A 26,782-nucleotide genomic window follows, 5' to 3' on the forward strand; every position below is an offset into this window, starting at 1 on the left:
CTTGGTCTGGTGGTGGCTGTAGTTGTGCTTGAAGTAGGTGGTTGGCCTAGATGACCCGAGAGATCTCCAAGCAGCATGTCTTGTGTTTCTGTGGTTTCTGTTCCCTACTACAAAAGGATGTTGCATTTGTTAAAAAATACATATGTTATGGGAAAGAATTGAGTTCAAATTCAGCAGGCATTTCTTCTAAAGTTCATCCCAAAATCTGTGTGGATCTAATAGTATTAATATGATAAAACTGACAATATTGGTTAAAGAACAAACAAGCAAATAAAAAACAACAGAAGGATCGGTAACTTTATACTAAATAGGAACACAAACACATGGCATGGGGATTGGTTGTAAAGGCTAAGTGCTTTAATAGGCAGTATGAACTACAGGGAACCAACCTCAACGTAACTCTCTGTTATTTTTTCCAGAAATCTGTACAGTGGTCTCTGCCTTACATTGTGTTTGGAGCGACTGGTCTGTTGTCTGGGCTCTTAAGCTTATTGTTACCAGAGACCTTAAACAGCCCTTTGCTAGAAACTATTTCAGACCTGCAGGTATGCTCGTACTGGAGGCTGGGAGATGAAACCATGACATTGCAAGCCCTAGATGGCTCACAGGTATATTAATTTTTTTCCTAGTACTTCTTCTGCTGTGTTTATTTCAGCTGTCAGCTTGAATATGCCACTCTAAATAAATTAGGATAATGATTCGTGGCCTGTGGAGGATAGGCCCCAAGGAGATAGAGAAGATAGTTTAGTAACCCTACCATCACGTCTGGAAATGCAGGCTGAAACATAGCTGGGTTAATTCATCCCTTCGAGGCCAGAAGCTTACAGTATTTCCCTTTGGGATAAAGTGATGTTTGTGCCTCTCTAATCTCTGAGAAGGACTGCTGCAGCATGCTTCATCCAAAACTGGCCACTGAAGCCTGAGAAGCCTTAGATGGTAACAAAAACAAAAGCCCGTTTGTGAAGAGCTGTTCTCAAAGGCAGCACCCTGTACTCCTGACCTGCCTGGACTGTTCTGCAGTGCCAGTTGTTAGGTCTGTCCTAGAGAGGCTTTAAACGGGTTAAAGCTAGACTAACCTCCGATAAGTGTCCCACGGTTGACTCTGGGAAATGAGATTTGTTGAAAACATTGGAACTACAAAACTCCCAGGCATAAGCATAAATAAACGTGGCAGCAGCATGTTTTGCAGTCAGGTTTCCTTAAATGTTGTTTTTCATATCACTTTATACTTCATTTTTTTAAACTCCTTGGCGTCTGCATCCTCCAGTCATGTGGAGATTTTTTAACATGGCTGCTCCTCTGTGACTGAAATGGGATTAGAAAGAAGTAGCTGGAGAAGCTGGCAGTGGGTGTTCGAACTTGGGTAAAGTTTTAATGGTCTCAGAATTTTAAGTATCGATGGACTAGTGGTTCATGGATGATACATTAGGTGGTCAGAAGACTTGAAGGGAAACTCGTGACAAAAAATGTTAGTTACTCCATTAGGCTGAGATGAGATGGGATCCTTTAGCACCTTTTACTTTCATTTGCTTAGTTTTGGGTCAAGCACTCTGAGATTCACAGGTAGTCATACTTATTTTCACAGAAATCAGGAGGCTGAGTAGCATGTGTTTCTAGAATGAGAAGAGTTGCTTCCTGTCAGAGACTTCAACATATTGCCTTGTTTACCAATTTTAGCTGTAATAGTTCTTGACAGGACAGCACAGTTTTAGTGACAAAAGCACCCTTTAAGAAAGCTTGAAAGAGACAGTCCTCTAACAATTAATTTTATACCTTAGCTACTTCACATGTGTATTTTATAAACATTTTCGGTCATACTGGATAACGTGTTACAGCACCACATTCTTGCTGACTACACAAATCTATCATATATGTTTACATCAACTGTTATTTTGGTAATTACATCATTATTACATCTTTTTGTGCAGATGGTTTACCAATGCAAGCAAATCTAGCAAGCAGTGCAGGTGTTATAACTTAGGGGGAGGGAAGTCATATTTTTATTTCCTTTTTTAACCAACCAGGGTCAGATTGCCCTTTGAGGTGCCAAGTTTTGTCTATCAGGATTCTCACAACTTGGTTCACTTATGTCAATCAGTTTTCTCAGGTTTAACTTTTCCTTGCTTATTCTTCTGAATGCTTCTTTAAAATCCCACTCTGAACAGGACCTACAGAAGGAAAAAAAGTAAAATTGAGAACATTCTTCAGGAACCCTTTGGCCAGATGGATAAAAATTATTGAATCCGAATGGAAAAGTCCTTGGTTCAGGCCTGAACTAATCCTGTAACTTCAGGGAAGTTATATCTGGAATGTCTGTGAGACATTAGGGATTTATTGTAAGGCTCACAAAGAAAGTGTTGATAAAATGGAAAGTGGTTAAACATTAACCCTATTTGATAAGGCCACAGAGAGGTCTTATGAAGCTGCTGTGAGAAAGATTTAGAATTTATTTGGCATACCCTGAATTCCCCCTGTGGAATCCATTGTCCTTTTGTACCACTTTCAAGTTAACATGTGTTGTGATTGCCCAGAATGGAGGGTTTGTCCCTGTTAACATACATGAATGTGATATTCAAGTTGGACACCATCCAGTGATAGCCTGACTTTCCTCAAATAATTTTAGAAATCTAGAAAAAAGCATAATATGATTCCCTTTATATCTTCTGACAGGTCTTAGTGCTCAAACTATCTGAAATTCCTTTGCAGTCAACTCACAGTGCTGTAGCAAAACTTCTCTGAAGACAGATCTAAAGCTACAGATTTTGCTTGCATGGCACTGTCAGTCAGGAACATGATTTCCATTTCTCTATTTTTCACCCTCTCTCTCACCCTTCGTAGCATATGACTAGGCAGGCAGAAGTCTTAGGATGGATGCAAGTATACTGGAGAAAAAATCCTAAATAACCAAACTAGATAAAGTTTATATTATCAGGAGAATCTTTTTAACTGGAATTATTTGTGTCAGTTCCATGCAAAAATGCAATACTGGCCGAATAAAAATCTACCAGTTGTAACAGCTGACTTTAATTTGGGTATGTGATATAAATTATGCTGTCAAAAGGACTCTGGCTGAAGTAAGTATGCATATGACAGGAACTTCACCTTCTGAACATATGGTTTTTCTCTTTTCCGTAACACTTTTAGTTAGTATTGCAGAGGGATCTTTTTAACTAAACTTGAATAATAAAATGTCTGTTCTGCACATGGAGAAGTATTCATTCTGGATGGAGAAGCTTTTACCTGATCAAGTCATTTGTGTTTCTGAGCTGTGGTGAGCTACTGTGTATCTAGTAGCTCTCCACAGAGTAGGAACCTTTGACTTAAATTAAGAAAGTAGAGTACATTATCACTTCAGAACCATTCTAGCCAGTCTAGTTCCTGCATGTGTTCTCCAGTGTACTAGTGAAGCAGAGAAAGTCCATCCACTAAACCCTATCTCTTTTAAAGATATTTTTAAGAACCAAGGACGTAAAGAAATCTTAATTCACGTTATGTCTTTGACAAAGTTTTAATATGGTGATTTGACCTGTCTTTTCTTGCTTTTTCTCTAGCAGCATTCCATAGAGGTGTAATGGTTCATGCTTATGTATTTTGAGATTGATTTAGTGACTTCTGTGCTAACTAATGACTTAATTTTTGTTTCTAGTCTGGAGACAAAGACAGTTCTACAGAGAGTGGAAGCGAAGATCAGGAGTTTTATGATGCTGATGAAGAGACTCACATGATCAAGTAATGAAAAGAAGAAACACTGGCCCATTTTATGCCTTTTCTTACCTGTGCAGTCAGTCCAGCTGTATGACAAGTACTGGGGACCTCACTTGTCAGGGAATGTAATTGGGCAAGTGCCTGTGTTATTCCTGACTAGGAGAGGGGGTTGAGTCCTGTTCAGACTAATTACACCACTGATGCTCTTATGGGACAGCCATTCAAAGTCTTGTGGTTCAGAGTGACAGTGCATGGACTGCATTTGAAGCCAGGTGAGACAGCAAGGCTGGGATAGTGTATTTCTGAAGCCTAGGAAATTATCTAGGTTTAGGTGGATTTGGACAGATCATCAATGCACATGTTGGCATTTTATTTTCAAGGTGGTGGATTTCGATTCAGTATAAACTGATAAACTTGAAAACAACCACTGTTTTATTCCATGGGGTGGAAGTAGTCACAGAATGTGCTGTATGCTACTTCAGTGGGAACAAATTCCTGAAATTGTGTGTTGAAATGGCCTCTGCATATTCAGTACAGGAGAGGCAACTGTGAACGTAAGGTTTCTCTCTCTGCACACCTGTGTAGAGTTACTGGGTGCAGCTGGTTAATCGTGCGCTGGGCATTTACTTAGTGATAATGGAATGCTGGGAGGAAGGACTACACAAAAGAGGCTGCAGACATAAGGGACATTCCTGACTTTTTTTTTCCTTCTTTTCATACACCAAGGTTTTTCTTGGGCTGACTTACACATACTTTTGCCATGTTTTCCCCACATCTCAGCACTGCTGTATGGACTTGCCTACTTCTACCTTGTCCTCACTTTGCCATAAATATTGAAGCTAAGCAACTTCTCTGTGGAGTGAAATAATTCTGTGACGGATATAGTTTCACGGGTGTGACATAGGTAAGGTACTTATCACATATTGTGTGCAAGGTGTGTTAGAATATATAGCTCATTTTTGCAGACATATCTGTGTCTTTATTTCTGGAAGAGACTTAACTTTGAAGTGGTAAGAGGAACTATGAGTTGCTCTTACATTTTGAGCTTCATTGCCAGGAAGATGCTAGTGTTTATTTTAAAGTCTTGTGTGTAGATAGCATTCTCACTTAAAAACCAGGCAAACTTCTTCGAGGCAGCATTTGGTTGCTTGATGTTGTTTCTTAAGCAGGTGCTTGCTCAAGCACTTCGTTACTTGACCTTGTTGAGCATGATAACTTCATTCTCCTGTTTAGACTGAACTTTTGGTAGATGCTTCATTAGTGGGATGTGGAGTCCTGTAATATGAAACATGAACATATGAAAAGTTCCAACTACAAAAATGAGGCCTTACAGAGATTCAGTTTTCTTGATTACATTGTCATCCTTATGCTCTAACCTGTGGCTTTCTCTTTGTTAAGATGGGTTTCTATAAAGTGTTTCTTAGTCTTCCTACTTTGAGTTCCTAGCAAAGTGCCATACAATGGCAGAAGGTATATTTTCAGGCTCACGAGCCGTTTTTGTAGATCTTAGGCTTGAAAAAGCTGGGTTTAAAAATATCAAACAGCTGACTGCTGAATATTTCCTGGTTAAACTGGGAGTTCCTTTACTCTTCCAGAAAGTGAAAGTAAACAGAATCTGAAGCTTGCAGCAAGGTGTTTGAACTTTGTTCACTGGGAACTGTAGCACTGAGCAAAGAGCAACTCCCCTGGTTGGTGCAGAGGGCAGCCCAGGGACTGCAGTTTCACACATGCAGCATTCCCACTTGGACTGAACATGATCCAGGCATTGACTGTGAGCAAAGTTAGAAACTTCAGTCCGTATGGACAGAGTATCAGTATGGTTGTGGGGTTTGCCTGTATTATGAGCTTCACTAGAAGAATTCCAGCCTTCTTTTATTTTCCCAAACTGTTGGATAGTTGTTGTAGATGTGGCAAGGCACTTTTAAACCCAGCTGTGTAGTCTTTCTGCCTTATTTGGCCCTTTTGTACTTAAGAAAATTTCTCAAATAAGGTACTCAGAAATACTTGAAAAGGTTGAACCTATTAAAATATTTTTTAATTTTGTATTCACGTTTTAATTTATGGAGAAGTGGAAAAATGACTTTTTGTTGCTGATGGCTTCTAAATAAATAAAACCTGCTTAGTTAGAAGCAAACAGCAGTAAGCCCAGTGGTATTAACATGCTGCCAAGACCCAACAGTTGTTTTTAGGTGTTTTCTGTCTCTGTCCCTCTTTGGGTGTTAGGTGGAGTAAGTCATCCAAGAAGCAGACGGGAACAGTTAGCCTTCCTCCCTCCATGTTTTTGCTGTCATTATCCCCTACTGGTAACCCTGGTAATGCTACAAGACACCTCAACATAATTTTCATTACAACTGAAGGATGCTGTCATGGTTCAGGTAGAGAATATCACTCTGAGCTAGATTTTGTGACAGTCTTCAACTTATATATAATTTAAATTTACCTCTCCACTCGTGCACTTTTGTATCATCGGTATACATATGTAAAATTGAAAAAACAAGAGTGAAGACAAAATTAGCAATTGTTTTCCATAGATATTGCTGCTCTTCTTTTAACCCTAAATCTGTCCCATGTTTGCACCTTTCAAATTTTAAAGGGACTTTTTTAGAAGGAATTTTAAATCTTCTTTCTGTCAACCATAGGAACTCTGTGTTGTTACTGTCCCTGGTGAGTTATATCAGAAGGTTTATAAGAGAAAATCCCTGCAGGAGAAGCTCAGCAATGTAGCATCAGGCTTTGCTCTCCCCCTTTGTGTTCTGAAGTTTGAATCCATTGGGTGGTTTTGAAGTTGTGTAAGAAGTCTGAGTAGGCCCAATCAATGAGTCTCAGTGTCTGAGCAGTAAGTTTGCCCTGAGAAGCTACTGGAAAGCGGAGGTCGATACAGCACTAGATACATCAGTTTATTATGTATTGTAATGCTAGGAATCTGAGAGCTGACATCCTTGTTACAGCTGAGTGAAGTATCCCATGTTTTTTGCTAGCGTAGCTTTGTATACTAAGCAGCTGGCCCTGTTAACTTTTTTTTGTGTTGTGTAGACATTAAGATACCTATCCCCAGTAAGGAATTTCTTCCCTCGATTCCTCTGGCTGTCAGTTCTGGGTTTTTTTGTCCAGCTCACTTAATGGGATTATGCTAGAGAGGAGAGAGGCTTTCCCATGGTGTTGATTAGTCAGATCTTATTAATACTGTCTCAGATGAGGTATGTTTGGGATTCTGCTATCTCAGGATCTCACAAGTGATATGTGAATACAGCTTGGAATGAAGGAGAATGACAGGTCATGAAGCACGGAGGAGAATTAGCTGGTAGGAGTAAAAAAAAAAAAAAAAAAGAGTATTCAACTGAAATACTTCAGGGCAAGGGTAAGAGAAAACATAAGGTAGCAGCTGTTTGGTAGAAATACCCTTCTTGCTCCTTGTCTCAACTTGAAGGTTCTGCTTACAGAGCTAGCATTGGTTCCAGGATGTCCTATTGGGGGTATCAGTTTCATAATTTCCTTTTTCCTTTTTCTCCTTTTCAGCTTTGTTCAGCACTGCTGCTTTTGTGATGAAACATTTCTTTGAATCAATACGAAATGTGGCCTGCCTCAGTTTTAATTCAGACTTGGCTCTTCTGTGAAATGGCATGGCACCAAAATAATTGCAATTTAGACAGCCTTCTTTTGGTGAATGCTGTATAACTGGTCATTGCTTAATTTACCAGCTTCCCTTTAGAAAGATAGGAATATTAGAATTATTTGATGAGTTTTTGTCACACAACTTGTGAAGTGATACTTCAGCCTTCTAAAGGGATTTTACTACCTGGCTGCTTTTGATAGGCTGGAGAGAATAAAATCCAGAAGTGAGAAGTTTATTTTTTTTAAACTTCCCCGAAAACGAAGCTAGTGCTTTCTATTTAGGGATTGGGAAAGTGCTGTTCAGAGACTCCCTGACACACCAGAAACTTAGAAGCTCTGTGTTAGAGGGCCACAGGTGACTCTATGTTCAGATCAGGATGCTGAGTGAAGAACATGCCCACACCTCTCCAGAGATACATAATTAACATAGAGAACATTGTAACTTGTTTCCACCTTTGTTACAGTCAAGGTTTTAAGGATTGCAGCCACATGCTCATCTGCTCACAGTGTACACTCCATGCCAGGGTCTCCAGACTGTGGATGGATGTACTGAGGTTAGTAGAATATCATTTACAGAACCATGGGAGATGCAGTTGAGCCATACATTTTCCAGCCTATTTCACCTAAGCATGTAAAAGCAGTTTGCAAGAGTGTTTCTGTTGTACTGAGGAAAAGGGGAAAGTGAGGAACAAACGTACTTTTCCTGGAGTGTGTTAATGGAAACATTTGGGCTAAAACCCTTGTTCATGAGTCTTCTACCTGACCACCACATGCAGATTTGTTTAGCATTATTTTGTTTTAGCTGAAGGCTGGTGCCCTGTGTATCCCTTTCCCCACCCTGTTAGCGCTTCTTTGATCGTGCTCTTTGGCACAGCTGAGTCTGTGCATGCAAACTGTGAGCCTTGCAGTAAATATGTCAGAAAAGCCCAAGAGCAATGCTGTCATTTGATGGTGGAAGTTAGTCTGGCCTGACACAATGTCTGTGTCAGAAATGTCTATATTCAGCTGTTTACCAAACAGGAGACTTAGGGTATAGCTGTATTTTGAGTCTCATTGATTGTATCTTTCTGCAAGATGTGTTATGTGAAGGAAAGGCACCTATGTAAGAAAACCTCTGTGGCAGATCTCAGATTAGAATTGGAGGGTGAGCAAATTTATACATAATTTTTCCATGCTATGTATTTTTAATGCCTTGTCCAGTCTGTTGTAGCCTTCAGATTTTCCAGGTGCTACTGTTATTAAATCTAATAGAGCTGGGTAAAACTTTTACCCCAACAGTCTGAATTTACTGAACTTTCTCATCTGAATTTTGGTACTACTTGCTGTTCCTGTCATTCTGAAAAAAGCTCCTGCATTGCTTAATGGGGAACAGATTTCTTTGTTCTGATTTGAAGTGCCTGTTTTATGAAAGTCATCTTTAATTTCCTCAGTCAGCTTTATATGGGACTATGTGTAAAGTAGCATCATAGAATTGGATTATATAAGTGCCAAAGACAGTTTTTGCTGGAAAGCAATAGCCCAAAACTAGTTCTAGCTGCCTTCATTTAGAATTCTTCCATGCAGCCTGCCAAAACTGGTATTTAACAAGCATCTCTGAAACTATGGTGGACAGAGAGTTACCTTTGTTTGCTTGTCTTTCATTGCTCAGTTCACTTAAGTAGCTTTTGCTTCTGAGAAACCAAAGAAACTGAATGAAGGATTAAAGTGTAGGCTTTGTAGAACATGCAGAATTTATACCATGTAGCCACTACAGAGGAACCTGCAGACCCTGTTTCCTTCTGAGTTGCAAATGTCAAAGTTTACTCTAAAACTGATTGGAATTTGTTAGTTCATTCATCAACCTTACAAATTAGCATTGTTATAACAGCTTGCCTGGAGCTTCACAGGATCTATAAGATTTTTATAAAATGCCTGGTCTGTTAGAGGCATTGCTAAGTAATAATGTCTAGAGTTTAAATCCCTGTTACAACTAATGTTCACTGCAAGTCAGCCCTAACATGGCTGTGTGTTTGTCAGTAAAAAGGCAGATGGATAAAACTTGAGCTGACTACCCCCAGAAGAAAGATTATTTCTTTTAAATCATTCTCCACTGTTTATGGAGAAGGAAGTAGGACCATGGGGTTTCAGGGTCTTGTCGTATACAGCAAGATTGTAGAATGGAGTGTGTTTAAATACTTGCCCACCCTCATTTACTAAAGGTTTGTAGGGGAAATTGGTCTTTAGTGTGCATGTTGCTGCTTCTCACCAACACATCTGAATTGCTCATCTCATACTTTTTATGGCAAAAAATATGGCAGTAAGAAAACTTGGCCAATATTGAAGGCTATATTTAATTTAAAATCTCCCATGAGAGGTATCTGGTACATCTGTTTTCAAACAAAATGTTTTTAAATTATGGAAACATGATTGGGAGACAGGCATTTCGAATGCTAGCTTATAGAAAAAAATCAGTGTTGCAGGCACTGATAAAAATTGTTATGGAGCAAACAGCTGCAGGTGATTTGTGATGAAAGAGTTGTGGATGCTGTAATTTCAAGTATGCCTCTAAAGGACTGGTTTCTACTATTTGATCCTTTTCACTCTTCAAAATCAGAACGAAATTTTATTTTGTTCCTGTTAAAATCTGAGTAAGTAATGTAGAAATAGGAAGTAGATTTTTTGTATGTATAGTTTCATTGCACTACCTTTGCCTCCTGAGTCTAATGATACCTTGATTTTTTTAAAGCTACCTCTTTATGTTGAGCTTGTTTGTCACTTTATTTAATTGATTTTTAGGAAACTACAAAGTCTTTCCTTTTTTATTTATGTGGGAATCCATGACTTAAAGTCATCCTTATCTTTAAAGTTTTTTTAAAGGCCTTTTAAATTTAGTTAAAAGGCTTAAGACTTTGAAGGAGCAGAATTACATGGTTAGAACATGGCTTTTCCTGTATATACTGTTTGCTTTTAGAAGGGCCAGAAAGCTCTTAATTTTATATTAGTATCAGTTGAGGACAGTTTTAGGGGGCAATAAGTTTTGAGTTGAGTTTTAATCAAATTAATTTATTGCCAATTGAGATTTTAGTTACTGCTTTGGTATTGAAAGAAAAAATAAACAAAACACTTAGACAAAACACTGCTGCTTTTTTCCAGACACTGCTCTTCCCTCTCTCTCCCCTACCCCACGGTGGTTTCCAGTTCCATGACTGCATGTCATGCTCAGTCCCTTCAGCAAGGCAACAGGCAGCACAGGAGACTGAGATCAATCTGTTGTGCTTGGTTTTTCTCACTGCTCTTTGTTTGTTATTCAACTGCTCTTGTGTGGGTTTCATCACCAGACACAGTCCCTTTAGAGTTGTAGCTCCTTTTGAGTCTACTCTCAGCCTCTCCTCAGGCTGTGATTTTTCTTTTGGCTTTTCTTCTGCTCAGCTGTCTCTCCTTTCAGCTCTTCTTGTGCAGACATGGACTTACCCTTTTTTCCTCCTACTGCTGTAGCACTGTAATCTCTTTCTTGCCATTTGCTGCCCTTCTTAAACATGGTTTTATGGAAGTGCCAACAACTCCTCTGACAGTGCTGGAGTGCAGCACTGTGCCCGAGAGGCAGTGGACACTATCTGAAACACAGGAGGATCCATGTGATCATAGGGAAGCACTTTTTTACTGTGAGGGAGATCGAGCACTGGCACAGGTTGCCTGGAGAGGTTGTGGAGTCTCCACGTGTGCAGATATTCAGAAGTCATCTGGACATGGTCCAAGGCAGCCTGCTTTACCAGGTGGCTCTGCTTAAGCAGGGAGGTTGGACCAGATGACCTCCAGAGGTCCCTTCCAACCTCATCCATTCTGTGATTTCCGTGTTGCCTGTTGCTGAGCTGGCTGGGACCTGCACGGGGCAGTGCCTGGCCTCTTCCCTCACAAGGCACCCTGCAGCCCCCTCACTGCTGCAGCCCTCACAGTTATGCTCACCACATGACTTTACAGGGTTGAGTTTTTTTTGTAAATCAAGTCCTTAGTTTGGGCTGACAGTTTGTGAGTGGTAGTTGGTACTGTATTCCCTTTCCATGTTGCTGTTGTCTTAGGTCAAGTAAGTGAAACTCCTAAGGATATAATCAGGCATTTATAGCCAAGCTCTGTGTCTGTTTGCATTTACATCCTTGCTGATTTCAGAAGACAGGACTTAGACCTCCACTTGACCAGAGGAGCAGCTGGAGGGGTAAACTACTTTGTTGCTGCTCCACCTTTCATCATCACAAAACCAAATCTTTGTGTAGTCTCTTTATCCTGTAGACTTTGCATTGTTTCCTCGTGCCCATATAATTTGAACTATCAATCAAAAGTCCTTGCCAGTTGGGAACTGAATAACAGGAAATTGGAAATGGGGAGAATAGATTCAGTAAAAAATGAAGTTGTATATAGTTGGTGTGTGTGTTGTTAAATATTTAATTTGGATTACTCGAATACTGAGTGTTACGAGCCTTCCCATGTTAAAATCAGGACTGATATATTTTAGAAGTACTTTCTCTTCTTTAACTGTGTTAGTGTGCTGTTGTTAACTCAGAGTTGTACTGCTGAAAAGTCTGTTTGTAGAATACTTCATCTGAGAAGTCACAACTGAAGACAGCATAAGCTTTTCCACAGTAGACCTTTTATGGTGGTATATTCATATGTTCTGTGAACAACTGTTGGATCCATCTTTTTAAGATGTTCTTTGCCATAGGTGAGGGGCCATAACAAATGTTGAAATATTCAGAATAATTGCACTTACCTATTCTGTTTTCTTAATGTGTTTCCTATGCATATTGCCTTTACCTGTATGTACTGTACTTCACTGGAGGTATGAAAGGTAAATATATAAATTCTTAATTTATGATATGTAAATGAGTTTTTTAAATAATTCTGTAATACTACATATTTTCCAGTGATCTCTGTCTATTAAGAGAGGGTGATGGTGGTAAGCCCAAATGTGAATTTAGTAAAAAGTTAATATTGGTGGTTTTTACATTCTCTCTTAATTTCTGAATTATTTTGATAATTTGAAATATTTTTCTTTTAAGAATTTTGTAGAGGCTAACCTATGTTAGTAAGCCAACTTAGGTGATTTGTAACAGCTCTGATACTGCCTCTGATTCATACAGTTCATCTAATGTCTTTGTAACTTATTTTGTGCCTTTTTCTTCCCCTGACACAAAAATCTCTCAATAAAAACAAGTTCTTTTGCAACACCACAAACCTATTTTTTTCGTACTGATTTTTTACTTGCCTGACCCTTTTGTTTTGTTTTCTGGAGGGGGATGAAGCTCTCAGAATAGAATAGATATTTATAATGGACTCTGCAGAAGAAAATTGACAAGGTGGAAAGCAGGTCATTTTGGAATGGCAGTGCTACAAAGCGCCTGGGAAACTGGGACTGTCAGTACTAATCAATATATTCCACCATATCTATCACAAATCATTTCTAACAAAAACCGGCACCAGTGGAATGTGAGAATCAATTTACTACTGGCTTCAGTTGTGCTGATTGATGTTGAAAGACTGGAAACACTTTGGGGGCTTTAGCATAGCAAAATGTCTGCGGTGATGTTACTAACGTGTACGGGGGGGGTTCTCACGAGCACTAGTTGGCACTTATCTGGTTGGCACCCCTTCTCTAAGGTGTGATACAATTGCACAAGACCATAGTCTCTGCCCTCAGGGCTTCTGCCAAAACATCTTGTCAGGGAATGGCAGAATTTGAACATTTGTCTTCATTACCTGGAAATGAGATGATAAATAGCTTGACTGCATTTCCTGTCCCCTGTCTAGTGGCAAAGAAAATGTCTGAATCTGGAAAAAGTGGCTGGGGTGTAGGGATCTGTTTGAAACTGCTGGGTACCCGATATTTCATACCTCTGTATATCCTAAAAAAAAAAAAAAAGATAATTTAAAGATTCTTCTTGAATAGCAAAAGCACTTTATCTGTCAGTATTCTGAAGTACACTTGCTGAAGAAGATAGATGGTCTACATGATGAGTAATATTACTAAACCTTGTGTCATGTTGCATTTTACTCTTCCTCAACATGGAGCTAAGAACAATAGTCTAGCCAGACTCCCTGTTCATGCTTCTTGGGCACTGGGCAATGCAAGAGTCATCGTTTGCTCTTCTATTGCTTTATGCAAAAGAAAAATGCAACCAACCTAAGTATCTTTTCTGCTTAATCTGTCATATGCCTTCTAGAATCTCATGGAGCTTTAAACAAGGCGTTTGGAAGTCTTTTGAACTCAGTGTTTTCATCAGCAGCCTTTCTAGAATGAGTAATTGGAATATATGAAGTATGCACTGGCATCCAAAATCACTTGTATTGTTCATCCCTTGGTCTAAATTTACCAGACAAAGGCTATCTTTTGTTCTTGTTATTTGCAGTTCTTGTGAGTTCACACTCTTTCTGGTACTTGAGACACTTAGATTTTTACCATAGTTTTCACTTTTGCTGTTTCACCATGGAGGTGATGATTGAAGGCCCAGTTTTCAGATGTGTCTTGTTATGTGCTTGGCATAATTCCATCCATAGCCATTCAGATTTGTCGTTCTCTCCTCTCTAATATGTTTCAACTACATGCTGCAGGAAACTACTGGCTTGAAAACACTTCATTTATTGGTTGTCATCTACGTGAGGATGAGGAGTGTTTCTGTAAGCAGCCACTGGGTAAGACAGCATGATTTACATTGACACATCTCTTTGTTAGCTTGGGCTGCTCTTAAATGCAGCTTTGTTTGCCTGTGCTTTGACTGGGAACTGGCTGTATCTTGCTGTGACTGGAGCCTGTTTGACTACCAAGCCATTGCGTTGTACTGTTTGTTGGGCCCAGATAAGGAAAAAGAGAGTGAGAGACCAAGAATGAGGAAAGGAACCATAAATTACACATGGGAAGGAGAATGGTTCATATGACTGTGAGATTTTTTTTTTTTTGTCAGTGTAGCTTTAACGTTTTCTTTGTTCTGATGCTTCTGCTGTAGGCAATTTTTCACACTAGCAGTAGAAAGACCTCCAGAAGTCATCAAATGGGAGGTGTGGGACTAAGGTGCCATCCCTTGAAAGCAGGGACGGTTGGAGAATGTGCTTGTTCTTTGCTGATAACAGGCAGTACTGGTGCTGAGATGGCAGCAGTGAGCATTGCCTACCGGCTCCAAGCAGCTATTGGGCAAAATTACTCAGTTCTTCATGCACCAGGCTCAAATTTAACTAAAGCTACCTTGCTTCTGAGAGAGACTCAACTCTGCACTTTCCAGTGTTATCACCTTGCATCTTGTTGGCTACATGGACTCGGTGAATACTTGTGGTCAGAAAAAGAATTACTCTCTGTCTTGGTCAATAAAGGCTGAGAGAGTTGGAGTTGTTCAGCCTGGAGAAGTGAAGGCTGCAGGAAGACTTCATAGCACCTTCCAGTACCTAAGGGGGCTAAAAGAGAGCTGGAGAGGAATTTTTTACAGTCATGCAGTAATAGGACAAGAGGGGATGGTAACTGTTTTATAATCATACTGCTGGGCAAGGTGCATGAAATAAAAATAGAGAAACTGAAAATTCCTTAAAAATTAATTTATAATGCTTTGATCCCTGCATGGTACGTAGGGAGGGTGTTGGGCATTTGGGATGGCGTGGCTTCCAGCAACAGTATACACAAGGGCAGGAGAAAGCAATGCTTGCACAGTGGCCTTTTTTCAGGTATATTGGGTTGTTTGAATTGAGGGTCCATTATCCTCTCTAAGATTTTGAATTACTGCTGTGGCCATTTGATCGTTTTCTCTGCTAGTCTTGGGTTTGTTAGAGAGCAGTTCATGGAGTATAAGTGCATTCAGATGAGATCTTTGGTGTCCTTGATAGCTGGAACTGGACTGAATGACCCTGTGCTCTTATGAATGCTGTTCCCTCCTCACCCAGACTGCTCCTCTACTACTTGTGGTGTTATTCACCTCGTTTTCCATTTGAAACACATCTGCCTGTGTTTCAATTTCCCTTCATCCATAAAAGCCCAAGGAGCAGAGAGATGGCTTGCTCCTCCATGCACTAGCCTGGCCAAGCAACTTGTTCTGCATATTCCCAGGGATTTTATTCCGGGATTGTTTCTTCTCCCCCACTCCTGTTTTCAGTGCCCTGAATCTGCATTTAACTAGTTCTAGCCCTAAATATCTATCCTGTGTCCTGTCACTGCCTGGAGCAGATGCAGCACAAACGATTGACCCTCTCCCTTTGGCAATTTGGCTTTGACTGCACAAAACAGCCAATAAAGTGGAAAGGGCTGGGCAGCTGATTATGGGGATTAGCTTGAAGCTGTATAGTTTTATGGTCTGAGATAGGGGAGGAAGTGTTTGCTTGAAGAATGCAATTGCATTCCTCTTTCTTTCTCCTGCTGCCTGCTCTTGAGGATGACAAATTTTCAGAAGTTGCAGACTAAAAGAGTAGCATGTGTATTTGCCAGACATAGCTCGGACTGGAGGCTGTTAACTCATTTTCCAGTGACTGATGCTGGACTGTGTAGCTATGCAGGTCATGATCTGATCTGTCTAGAAATACTATGAAAAGACTTGTCTGAAGCCTATGTTGAGATTCAAGGCTTGTTCTCACTAGTTTGCTGAATCTCTTGTTATGCTTTGTGGTACATATATCATACTTCTAATAAAAAGCATCTTTTTTCTCACTACTGCTGGTGTTCTCATTCTCATCTGTATAGCAATTGTTCCTCGTGGCAATTGTTTCCCTCAGGGCCCATGCATTGTAAAGTCCCAATAACTCTCTCCTCCACTCCTTTCTTCCCACACAAAGCATGCAGTTGTCTGGGCTTTCCCTGTGCTTTTCCTCAGACATTTCTGCAGGTATTATGGCAAAATCTTCCTTTATTCTGATAACTTCTTCAGCTTCTCCTTCCCGTCTTCTCCACAATGCCATGTCAGGGCCAGAACACAACATAGTGTCCAGGTGGACGTATCCTAGAGTTTTGGAAGTTTGATTGTTTTTTTTTACCTTTGTGTGTAAGATGACACAAGCTGAGGCGTTTGATAAGAAAGCTTTTATGTAGTAGATTGGTCATGCTGCTAACCAAGATTATACAAAACCACATCTTGCTTTAATATGGTTCATGACTCACAGAAAGTGGTCGTTGAGCCGTCTTAATTCTGGGAAGGGTTGTTGGGGGAGTTTTGTGCTTTTTTTGTTTGTTTTTTTTGGGGGAGGGGATAATTTTTTTTCTTTTTTTGTTTTGTTTGTTGGTTTTGTTTGGTTGGTTTGGCTTTTTTTTAATCTCACTCTCCTCCCACACAAATATTTCTCCCAGCACTCTGAAATAGCTCCTGAGGACCAGGCTTTTTTGAGCCTGGAGACCCTTCTCAGTTTGCTTGGTGAAGCTGACCCATTTGTTCTGCAGTAATTGTATTTTCATCAAGAGAAAGCAATAGATCTGATGGGTATGTAGCTGTCATTGGCCTGTGATATATGAGACCTAGTTTCTAGCTCTGGCTCCAGTGAACTAGTGTACATTTTTTTATTAGTCAGTGACTGGATGAAGCACGTAAACAGGGATGCCAGTCTGAGTATTCTCTTTCCCAAGTGAGTTTGTGTTGAAGTGACTATTCTCACTTAGCACTGGTGATTTATTCAATTTGCTTCAAACTGCCGTAGACTCAAGCCATAAGTTCTGAATCGGGTCAATTTAGACACAACAGCAAAGTGTAAAAATAATACAAGCTAACATTGTACTCTGGAGGGCAGTCTTGGAAAAAAATACCAGCTCCTGGAAATGCTGTGATTCAGCCCCTCATGTCGACACAGCGTCATTGCAAGCATGCTTCTTGTTTTGGCTCTTGTAAATCTTGGATGTGGTCAGTCTGTCCCAGAGTTATTGTGCCTCTAGATTTAAAATCCTTTTCTTGACAGCTGAAAATAATCAGCAAACCTATGCTGACATAAAAAATGAAGCAGCTTTTAGCACTAGAAGTCTTTTCAGGTGAGAAAAAGTTTTCCCAGTTGCACTGTGTTCTGCCAGACGTGTTTTTTCCAGACGCCGTTTTTCTAACCATGTGTTTAAATCAGTGAGAGCTTCCTTGGTATTGACTATTTCCTTTTTGGCTTGCAGGCTGTTTACCTAGGCTTATAAATAGAAGTGCTGGAAGGCTCCTGTTTTTGTGAATGTTGGCCACAGGTAGTTTTTCAAAATGGTGGGACATCCTGATTGAAACAATAGAACAGTAGTTGTAGTTTAGTAATGGATAAAACATAGTGAGAGAGAAAAATGTCCTTCGTAAATGCTTGGAAATAGTCTAGTGGAATATTTTATGTTTAAATCAGGATGCACTGCACTATTTCAGTGAACTTTCAGAGGACAGTACATGCATTTAGATCTCAAAATGCCAGTTTTCTGGCCCAACATCTCCGTAAACTCTCCTGGGAGCCTCAAAGCTGATGCAGCCAGGGCTCACAGCTTCCTGCCTCTCCTGTCATCCTCTGAGCTGACCATTTTGAACTTGGAAGTTTCCAGACCCTGAACACATCACCACACTGGGTCCCAGTGATCTTGGCAATACTGCTATGTGATTTATGTTTGCTGCCCAGTGGCTTGCTGCTTAAAAGCAGCTGCAAAGCCAACTGGATTCTTAGGAATTTCCTAGTTGAGGCTGGTCAGTTGTGGGTAGCAGCATTATAACCTCAGCATTTTTCAGGATTTCCTGCATCCTCAGCCGGTGATCCGGGAATGATCACTTTCTTTGGAAATGCTACACTGCAGCTGGAGAACATTCAGGTTGTAAAATTTTGGGTTCCAAACTTCTTCCCAGGTTAAGAGAAGTAATTTCTAGCAAAAGGTGTCTGCCGCCTTCTGACGTGTCCAGTGTGGCCACGGATGGAAAAAAGATATCAGGCTTTATGAACCACTGGACTTAAACCAATGCTGTGCTTAGTCTGGAAAGGATATAAGCCTTTAAATTGCACTTCATACCAAGCAGGCCCAAGGCTAATGCGAGAACGTGTGGCAGTGAGAACAAGCAGCATAGGCATTCGGAGCATTTTTGAGCCTGCCAAGTATTGATTGGTAAGGGGAGGGAATGAGTAGAGAAGCATTTCAATTTGGCACCCATATGTGATTCTGATGCTGTCACAGTGAATTAGCAGCACTTTCTTTTCCCTTTAGTCCATCCCAGGCTTTTGTCATTGAAGTATCCCCTTTGCCCATATCAACTTGTTAAAAGACAAAGTGGAAAAAAACCTGAAATTAATTCCCAGAACTTCTGCCCCAAAAAAGCCTGGTTATGTTATGCTAGCATCCTCTGAATGGAGACTCTGAACAGTACTAATGACTGTCACAGCATAAATGTTATTGGGGATTCAAGCTACAATTACTCATTTTGTACAGTCACTTAATCCACTAATAGGGAGAAATGGGACAACAGTTTAAGAAGGCAAGAGAACTGTCAGAGATTATTAAATCTGTTGGGATCATTTGGTTGGATAGTCTGTCTTGACCCAAGTACATGCTTCAGCTAATGCAACAGACTTAATGCCTCTGGTAATTAGAGCAAGAAGAGATGGGTCGTCATTAGCAACTACAAATTCAGAGTTGTATTTCATCTGGAAGGCAGCATCTTCAACAGGGCTTATTTGTTGCCACTGCAGATCATCTGTGAGTCACAAGTGGTACATTGGACTGACTCATTTGTGTGATTTAGTAGAGGCTTTTTAAAACATGCTCACTGTTCCGTATGAATAGTTCTTCTAAATAGTTGCCAAACAGAAAAAGGCACAATACTAGACTTCCCCATGCAGTAAATCCTACTGCTCTTATTTACAAGATGTTGGTGATTTTTTTTGTTGTGGTGCAGTTCACAGTTCAGATTACTTTTGATTGTAGATTTGAAATGTATTTGTCATATCTGTGAAACTGAAGAGTGAAGAAAGGAAAGCCAAGCAAGCATGGAAAGCATCAGTAATTGGCAGCTTCAGAAGATACAAAAGCCAATCTGATACCATTCAAGGCATATATTCACAGAATACTTTTACATGGGTTTCACAGATCCACAGTCATATTCAGTTCTGGTTATTGCCAACAGCGTGAATGAAAATGATATATCATAGATTCAGTGTTTTTGCAGATACTAGGAAATCTCTAAATCCTCTTAGAAGAATACTGATAAGTAAATGAAGATGCAGGTACAAAAGAAATTACCCGCAATCTGAACTCCATTACAAGGTACTGTGAAGTGGGAACTGAAATAATACAGATGGGAGGATGTAATATAGCTGAATAATTTCAGATCTTATGCAGACTTGAGAAGATCAAAGTATTGAAATGTGGCTTGAAAATGCTGCAGAGAAGCTGGATAAATCAATGGATGCTCATCAAGCAGCATTTGGGGGAACTGTCTGTGGTCAGCTAGCTATGTAAGTGATGCTGATAATCTCCTGAGGGACACCAAAGAGAGAAGGAAGGTTGCAGTCCTTCAGCAAGAACTGTCTCGGAGAAATATGCTCAGACCCCAATGAGGGTTTAAGGCTCTTTCAATAATCAAGAGAAAATAAAGGGTTCAGAGGTGTCAGAAAGGTAGCCATTTTCAGTCTGGATGGGAATCTCCTTAGAAACAAATATACTTCAGAAGTTTAATTTGCCAGATCAACAAAGCTCAAAAGCTCTTGACAGGGCTCATATCCATGATAATTGATGGATTGTGAACTAACTACAACTGAAGAGACCTTTTCTGGTTTTGTCTTCAGGTGGTTGCCTGGCTTCAGTGGGGTGTTTTGTATCTCCATGAAGCTGTTATGAGCTTTTCACAGAATGGGTAAGGTTGGAAGGGCCCACAGTGGGTCATCTGGTCCAACCTCCTTGCTCAAGCATCATCCTAGATCACATGGCACAGGACTGTATCCAGATGGTTCTTGAATTCATCTCCAGTGAGGAGAACTCCACACCCTCTCTGGTCAGTCTGTTCCAGTACATGGTTGCCTGCACAGTAAAGAAGTTGTTCCTCATATTCAAGTAGAACTTTCTCTGTGTCAGTTTCTGACCATTGTCTCTTGTCCTATTGCTTGGCACCACCGAGAAGAGCCTGGATCCAGCCTCTTGACACTTCCTTCTTTCCTTCTGTACTTCTCAAAGAGTAAGAAACAAGAAATAGCCTTTTTTCACTCCCTCTTGCTGGTGCACCTGAGGAATTAAGTTATTGTAGACTCAGAGGAAAGGTTTTTCTCTGGAGACTGTATTTATCAGCCTTTGGAGCTTTGGTCCTTCTCAGGTTTTCTCTATTTTAGTCTTACTTTCATATACAAGCACTGTCTTGATGGATGCTTCCTGCTTGAGAAGGACCAATCTGTTAAAGGTTTCTCTGTAACAACACTGCATCAGCTCAGCAAATGTCACTGGAGGAGCCTGGATCATTCCTACTTTGTGTCTACATCCTCTTTTATCTATGCAGATGTTCCTATTTCTGCACTCTCTTTTCTCTGTGCTCTTTCCTTCTGATGCAGGTTTTTCCCACAGTAATATTCCCTCCTCTCACATGGCCATCTGCCTCTGCTTTTTCTGCTGTGTTCTGTGCTATTTGGTCCTCATGTAACAAATGTGAGTTCTTGTGATGACTGTTTTCCTAAGTGAGGTCAAGACTTGCCGGTGTCTCCCATAGCACTCTAACTTGTATTTTGCGGGTGGTGTAAGGGCCTTTTTCTGTTGTATATTTTCTGTCAGCCAAATGGCACTCTTCCAATCCTGTAAGTAGCATATGTGCTACTTATGGAATGGAAATAATGGATGGATTATAATAATAATAGGGTGGAAATAATGTGTGGATTTCCACAGGCACTCGGTGCAAGTTGTCCATTTCCTATGATCTCGCGCATCCAGTTCTTGCAAATGTTCTTCTCCTTTATTTCTTTCTTTGGATTCATTGAAGTCCGAGGAAATTATGAAGCAGCAAATTCTTACAGCTCTGGAGCAAGGAGTTCTCAGAGTTAAGAAAAGGCTGTATTTAATGTTACATTTGATATTGGGTTTCTTGTTGCTTTTTTCTCTCCCAGCTCCCCTTGCACCTCAGCGGTGATGATGAGAGTTATTTATTCTTTTCAGACGGAAGGAACAGGTAGGAACTGTTGCTCAGCTCCTTGGACTTCAGCATAAACTTGAACTTAAATATGCTTGAACTTCAAACAAAAGCACAGTCCTTGCCCAAGACTTTATCACCATCTGTCAGTATGAGGAGGGGAAACTGGGGACATCCAGACCCTCTTGGAGAAGTGCTTGCCAACAGAAAAGGGTAATAAGCATAAGGCGTGTTATCGTCTAAAAGAAAAATTACCAAAACTACTTTATCTCTCTGCCAGCACCCAAGACTCTGGACAGCTGTCACGAGGAAAGACCTTATAGGTGCAAGAAAGAGAGATCCTTAATCTCTCTCCTTGATTCAAAATACATGCCTGAGGTTCTAGGTATTAAAGTAATGTCTGGTATTGGGAGCATTAAGGAAGTTGTCTGCTGTATGCGCACTGGCTATCTAAGGGGCACGCTTTTAATGGAATCTGACCATTTAAAAGGCTAATTCTCCTCCCTTGCACACTCCACTTGGACTTAATCCCATCCAACCTGCCCTACAAGTCCTTCCCAAGCTATTGTTCCACCCCCCTTCCTTCAGACCATGCCTTTTGTCTGGCTTCCCTAGCAGAGCTCACATACACTGTTAGCCCCTCAGGTGAAAGTTAGCCACTAAGTCTTGAGGTGAGTAAGGTTGTGGTATGGGGAACTAAGAAAATCTTTTTCAGTGCCCAACTCTCATGGAAGGTAAATGCCTACATGTCTTTGTAAGGGAGTCCTCAAGTCCCTCAGCAAAAAGACAAAGGCAGATGCCTGGCAGGCACAGAGAAAGGTTTGCTTTGTAGGTTCTGGGGAAGCAGATGTCCTGCAGGTATTGGTGCTCCTTTAATGCACTTAGTATTTGACTGTTAATAAGGAACATCATAAAGTATAACTAGCAAAAACAGTGCCTGTCCTGAGGGAGCACCCAGTGCTGCCTTTTGCCAGCTGCTGCAGAAGTAATAAATCAGTCAAGGGATGTCAAAATTCAGTTTCCAGGGGATAATAATGATTTTAGTCAAATGTGGAGTGTGCTTTTCTTAGTAAGGGACCCTTAGCATCTCTATACTCTGTCACTCCCTTGCATGTGCTGATGTACCCTTCTTTCTAAAAGCCACCAAGCTGCACTGGATCAATAAGGCCTAATCAATTGTTTTTCCCTCTGAACTGTCCATATGGGGTTGTTAGCTGAGCTGCTGGCAGAAAACGAGAGGCAGCTTTCTGTCTATTTACTGTAAAGAAGGCGAAGCAAACTACAGGAGGGGACAGGCTGCACGATATTTACTGTCAATACAGCCGGAGAGAAAGGAGATATAAAGAGAGGGGAGCAGGGGCTGCAAACTGCAGACCCAGTGAATGATCTGAATGTAAAAATACCCATGCAGTTTCAGATGAAAAGTGGGTGGATTGAAGTCAACAAGGGATAACTGAGAGCATTTAAGAAATTGTTTAGTTAAGGGCTAGTGAGACAGGGACGTACTAAGTAGCACGCATAGTAATAATGCTGTGCATGAGTATATTGAATCTGCACTGGAATCTGAAAAGCACTTCCAGATCTGCCCTGAGACAGTGCAGTAGCTGGGATATTTTTGTGTGTCCCTACATGCAAAACCCACCATTTAAAACTAATAAGATAAAAAATAATAATTGAACTTGAAAATTATATTTGGAGCTACTTTTCCAAAGCACCTGGAAGTCACCATTGTAATTCAGACCAGGAAAAAAAAAATAAAAATAGGCATACTTCCTTGCTTCTCTCTCCTCTTCTTCATCCACAGAGGAATAAGGTGACCTGAGTTTCACAGGGCAAGAAGTCTGTGAGCACTCCATCTGAGTGTTTCTCTGCTTCCAGAGGCAGGCGAACGAATGAAGAGTGAATTCACACTTTAAAGAGCAGCGAAGACCATCTTGCCATGAAACCATTCACAGATGAAGATGTAGAAAACTACATCCAGAGCAAGGTAAGGCTTTATCTGTCCAGATTTTCTGTCTCCCACACTAGGTGTTGATTCTGAAGGGTGCCAAACTTGACAGTTACTTGCTTGCCTGCTGTCTTCATTTCTGAGACAAGACTCAGTGAAGTTTCATGAGAACTGTATTTTTAATGAGATTTCTAGGTTCCTGTTGCAGTATGTTATCAGGGATCTCAGCTGGTAGCCTAATTTTTTCAAGGTTCTTGTCCTCTTCTTCAAATGTCCTTAATTTTTACTCCTGGTCTGGAATTCCAGATGTGAGACTAGCTGTAATTGCCAGCATTTAAATCTAAGGAGAGGTCCTTGCCTCTCTCCCTTTCTTGTGGTCTTGGTTTGACAGAAACAAGACCAAAACCACACCAGGCATTGCCTGTATGAAAGATTCATGTAGGAACTAGAGAGACAGACAACTATTTGTTAGAATTCATTCATCAGTCTGTCACCTCAGCTAAGGATACTTTCCTATATACCATGATAAAAATAACATGTCTCATTAGCACATGCAGATTGGAACCACATTTTCTATTTTATGAGATACTCCAGCACTCAATTTTTTCCCCCATTATGAAATAAAGTAAAACAGAATAAAATCATCTGCAAAACAATACCGTTTAATAAAAGTACCTCTAAGTGAGCCATAACAATTTTTAAAGCTGACATATTTCATCTCAGTACTTAGCTAGATCCTGTTTTATAGTCTGCTTTCTCAACAAAATGCAAGATACCAAGATGAAAACTAATTTCAAAATGGGAAAATGTATGATTTTACATTCTGTAAAGGATTACATATTCTAGTACAATGAAGGGGCTGATAAGAAATGTTTGTTTTCTCTATGGAAATGTTTTGGTGACAAGTAGATATATTTCTGTGAGAACTTTTCATTTTTCAGCCATGCAGTGTTGTGCACAGGAAAATCATTCCATCAGAATCTGTTCAGTGAGCCATAATAGCGAACACTTCTCTGAAGATTTAAAAAGCAGAGCTACAAAGGAGGGAACTGAGGGAAGCCCTGCACAGGAAGATGCTCATATGACAGCTATAAGTACAGGGAACAGAAGCAGAGTGTAGTTAAGTGAGGCTCATAGTTGCTAATATTTGAAGTTCTACTGAAAGTCTGTTTTCTAGCAGCCCTCCAGATCTGATGGATTCCTAGTTTCTGTCTGCTCATGAGTCTCCTGTCCATTGGCTGCCTAACCTTCAGGCAATCCCAGTTCAGCTTGTCAAATGCTGCCTGTTTTTGAAAATAGGTCAGTCACCTGGTGCAATGAATCTCTATAATAGCAGAGATTTCTTCCTTAAGCCACTCAGCAAAAGAAAAACTCAAGTGCATCTGGAGAGGATGTGACTGGGTAAATGAGAGAAAACCCAAATGTTGTTAACAGTTCCTAATAAATCCCAGTCTTGCTTCACTCCTCCTTAATAAGTCCTTAATTGACCTTAATTGTTCTAGTTTTGTGCATTTCTTTTGGCATGATTCTCCTGGTTAAGACCTGGTAAGGGGAATGCCAATAGGTGGTAGAAACAGAGACCTTATGCTGTCTCTTCTCTCAGCATGTCTGTCCTGGTGCTAAAGGCATCTGAGATAAATGCCTTGGCTCTTCAGAAGCTGCATTCACTCACACATGTTCTATCTTCTGATTTTTATGCCCTCTCTTCTGTAGGAAGGTTATATTTTCCAATAGTATGATTAGGGAGCTAATTATGGTTTAGGAACAGTGAGCACCCTCTGTCACATGTCTCTCGTTCTTTTATCCCTGCCCCAGTGATGAGGAGCACACGCGAAAAGAGGTGTTTAGTTGTACCTTCCTCAATAGGTTTTTTGAGAGTCTGTACTCTTGTAAAGAGTTCATGACAACTGCTATAGCCTAGCCAGTAGGTGACGAAGGCAGAAATAAATGCAGCCAGGCTGGGTTGGATGGATTCTCCCAGGATATTGGAGGTGGCAGAAGGTGTTTCTACCAGATGCCTCTTAGAACATAGCATGAGCAATGCACACAGAGACACTCCAGGTCTCCGTTTGAGCTGACCCATGGAGAGATTGTATACTTTCAGTATTTTTCAATAGAAGAAGTCTGCTTTTTTGTCTAAAAGCTCTTAGAGGTGGACAATTTTCTCTACCACTCACCATTCACTAGTTGGAGAAACCATCAGGTATCACGTTGAGCAAGACAAGCTTATTGGATTGTCCTAAGTTGTTCTGGATGAACAAAAATAAGGTGGAGAAAATAGCTATAGCTACAGATGGAGAAGTGCCATGAATGAAAGCTGAGATGAGGAAGTGAAAATGAATATGGGCTAAAATTTTTCAGTATAAATTAAGAAAAAAAAGATACATATAAGCTAGGTAAAACTGGTCTTATAGAACAAGGATGAATTGGAATGAGGAGGAGGGTGAATCACTAGGGAAATTAAAGGATATTATATAAACAAAAGGGACTATATGCTGTTAACATAGCAAAGAAACAGTGTGTCAAGGGTAGATGAGGACCCAGTGAAGGGAATATGATACTGCTATCTGATCCATTTCCCACTTGCAAAAGCTATTCAGGCTTAGTAAAAATACTGTTAACTTTGGCTATGGGGGGAAGGTATTCAAATTCTGCTCGCCCTCAAGTTCAGTGTTAGTCAATTGCTATTCATTGGTTAATTGATCTTATGCAAGCACTAGTCCATTTTAGTCCATTGAATGGTCCCTTATTTTGAAAAAGTGAATCTATTTGTTCCTTTTGAAGGCCTGGGGACACATTTCAACACACTTGAGTGTTTTTGTCTGATAGTTCAGCATTTGACATAAAGATGTCCTAAAGGACCTTAAATGAAGTACTTGTCAACAGTATTTTCTAAAAGAGAAAAAAAAAAGTGTTGTTTAGGTGCTGCAGATGCTGAGAAAGTAGGACACAGGAGTTTTAGAACAGTCACAGACTGGTTTGGCTTGGAAGGGACCTTTTAAAGATCATCTAAGTGCCAATTCCCTGCTGTGGACAGTGACATCTTTCACCACACCACTTGGCTCAAATTGTCATCCAGCCTGGCTTTGAGCACTTCCAGGGATGGGGCATCCACAGCTTCTCTGGGCAACCTGTTCCAGTGCCTCACCACCCTCACAGTAAAGAATTTTTTCCTTATGCTTTTGCTTCCTTTTGGTCTTAGATAATAACAAAAGACTGTAGCAATTATGTTTGACTGTGGCAATTATGCTTGATGATTCACTTAAGCCAAGCTGTTAATGATCTAACACTCCTGTTTCATACCTGCAAACAGCCCAGTTGAGGTTTTAGTTCTTGCTCAGGGGCAGGCGGGTTAATTTTGTAGTCTGTCCCATCTGTTTCTGATTTTTTTTTCTTGCCTGCAAACAATAAGATTTAGTAGAGTATGGTGAGGAAAAAGAAAAATCAAGAAGAAAGCAAAAGTTACAATCAAATGAGATAAAGCATA

At 40.4% G+C, this 26,782-nt stretch overlaps 1 protein-coding gene across 5 annotated transcripts in view; it reads left to right on the plus strand.

Moving 5' to 3' along the window:
• SLC22A15 (solute carrier family 22 member 15) overlaps positions 1-23,330 on the plus strand; it is a 51,835-nt gene extending 28,505 nt beyond the window's left edge. For 2 of the 5 annotated variants that reach the window (XM_017814813.1, XM_017814816.1), the window contains exons 11-13: positions 420-608; positions 3,647-3,729; positions 23,226-23,330. In XM_017814813.1, coding sequence (XP_017670302.1) covers positions 420-608; positions 3,647-3,729; positions 23,226-23,250 — 297 coding nt within the window. In that variant the 3' untranslated portion in view covers positions 23,251-23,330. Of the gene's footprint in view, positions 1-419; positions 609-3,646; positions 12,518-23,151 lie in introns of those variants that run through there. The other 3 variants (XR_001874747.1, XM_017814814.1, XM_017814815.1) reach the window with 3 other exon arrangements.
• The last annotated feature ends 3,452 nt before the right edge of the window (positions 23,331-26,782 follow it).

Source organism: Lepidothrix coronata, unplaced genomic scaffold (genome assembly GCF_001604755.1).
Source record: "Lepidothrix coronata isolate B3197 unplaced genomic scaffold, Lepidothrix_coronata-1.0 Scaffold46, whole genome shotgun sequence".
Lineage (NCBI taxonomy): Eukaryota > Metazoa > Chordata > Aves > Passeriformes > Pipridae > Lepidothrix > Lepidothrix coronata.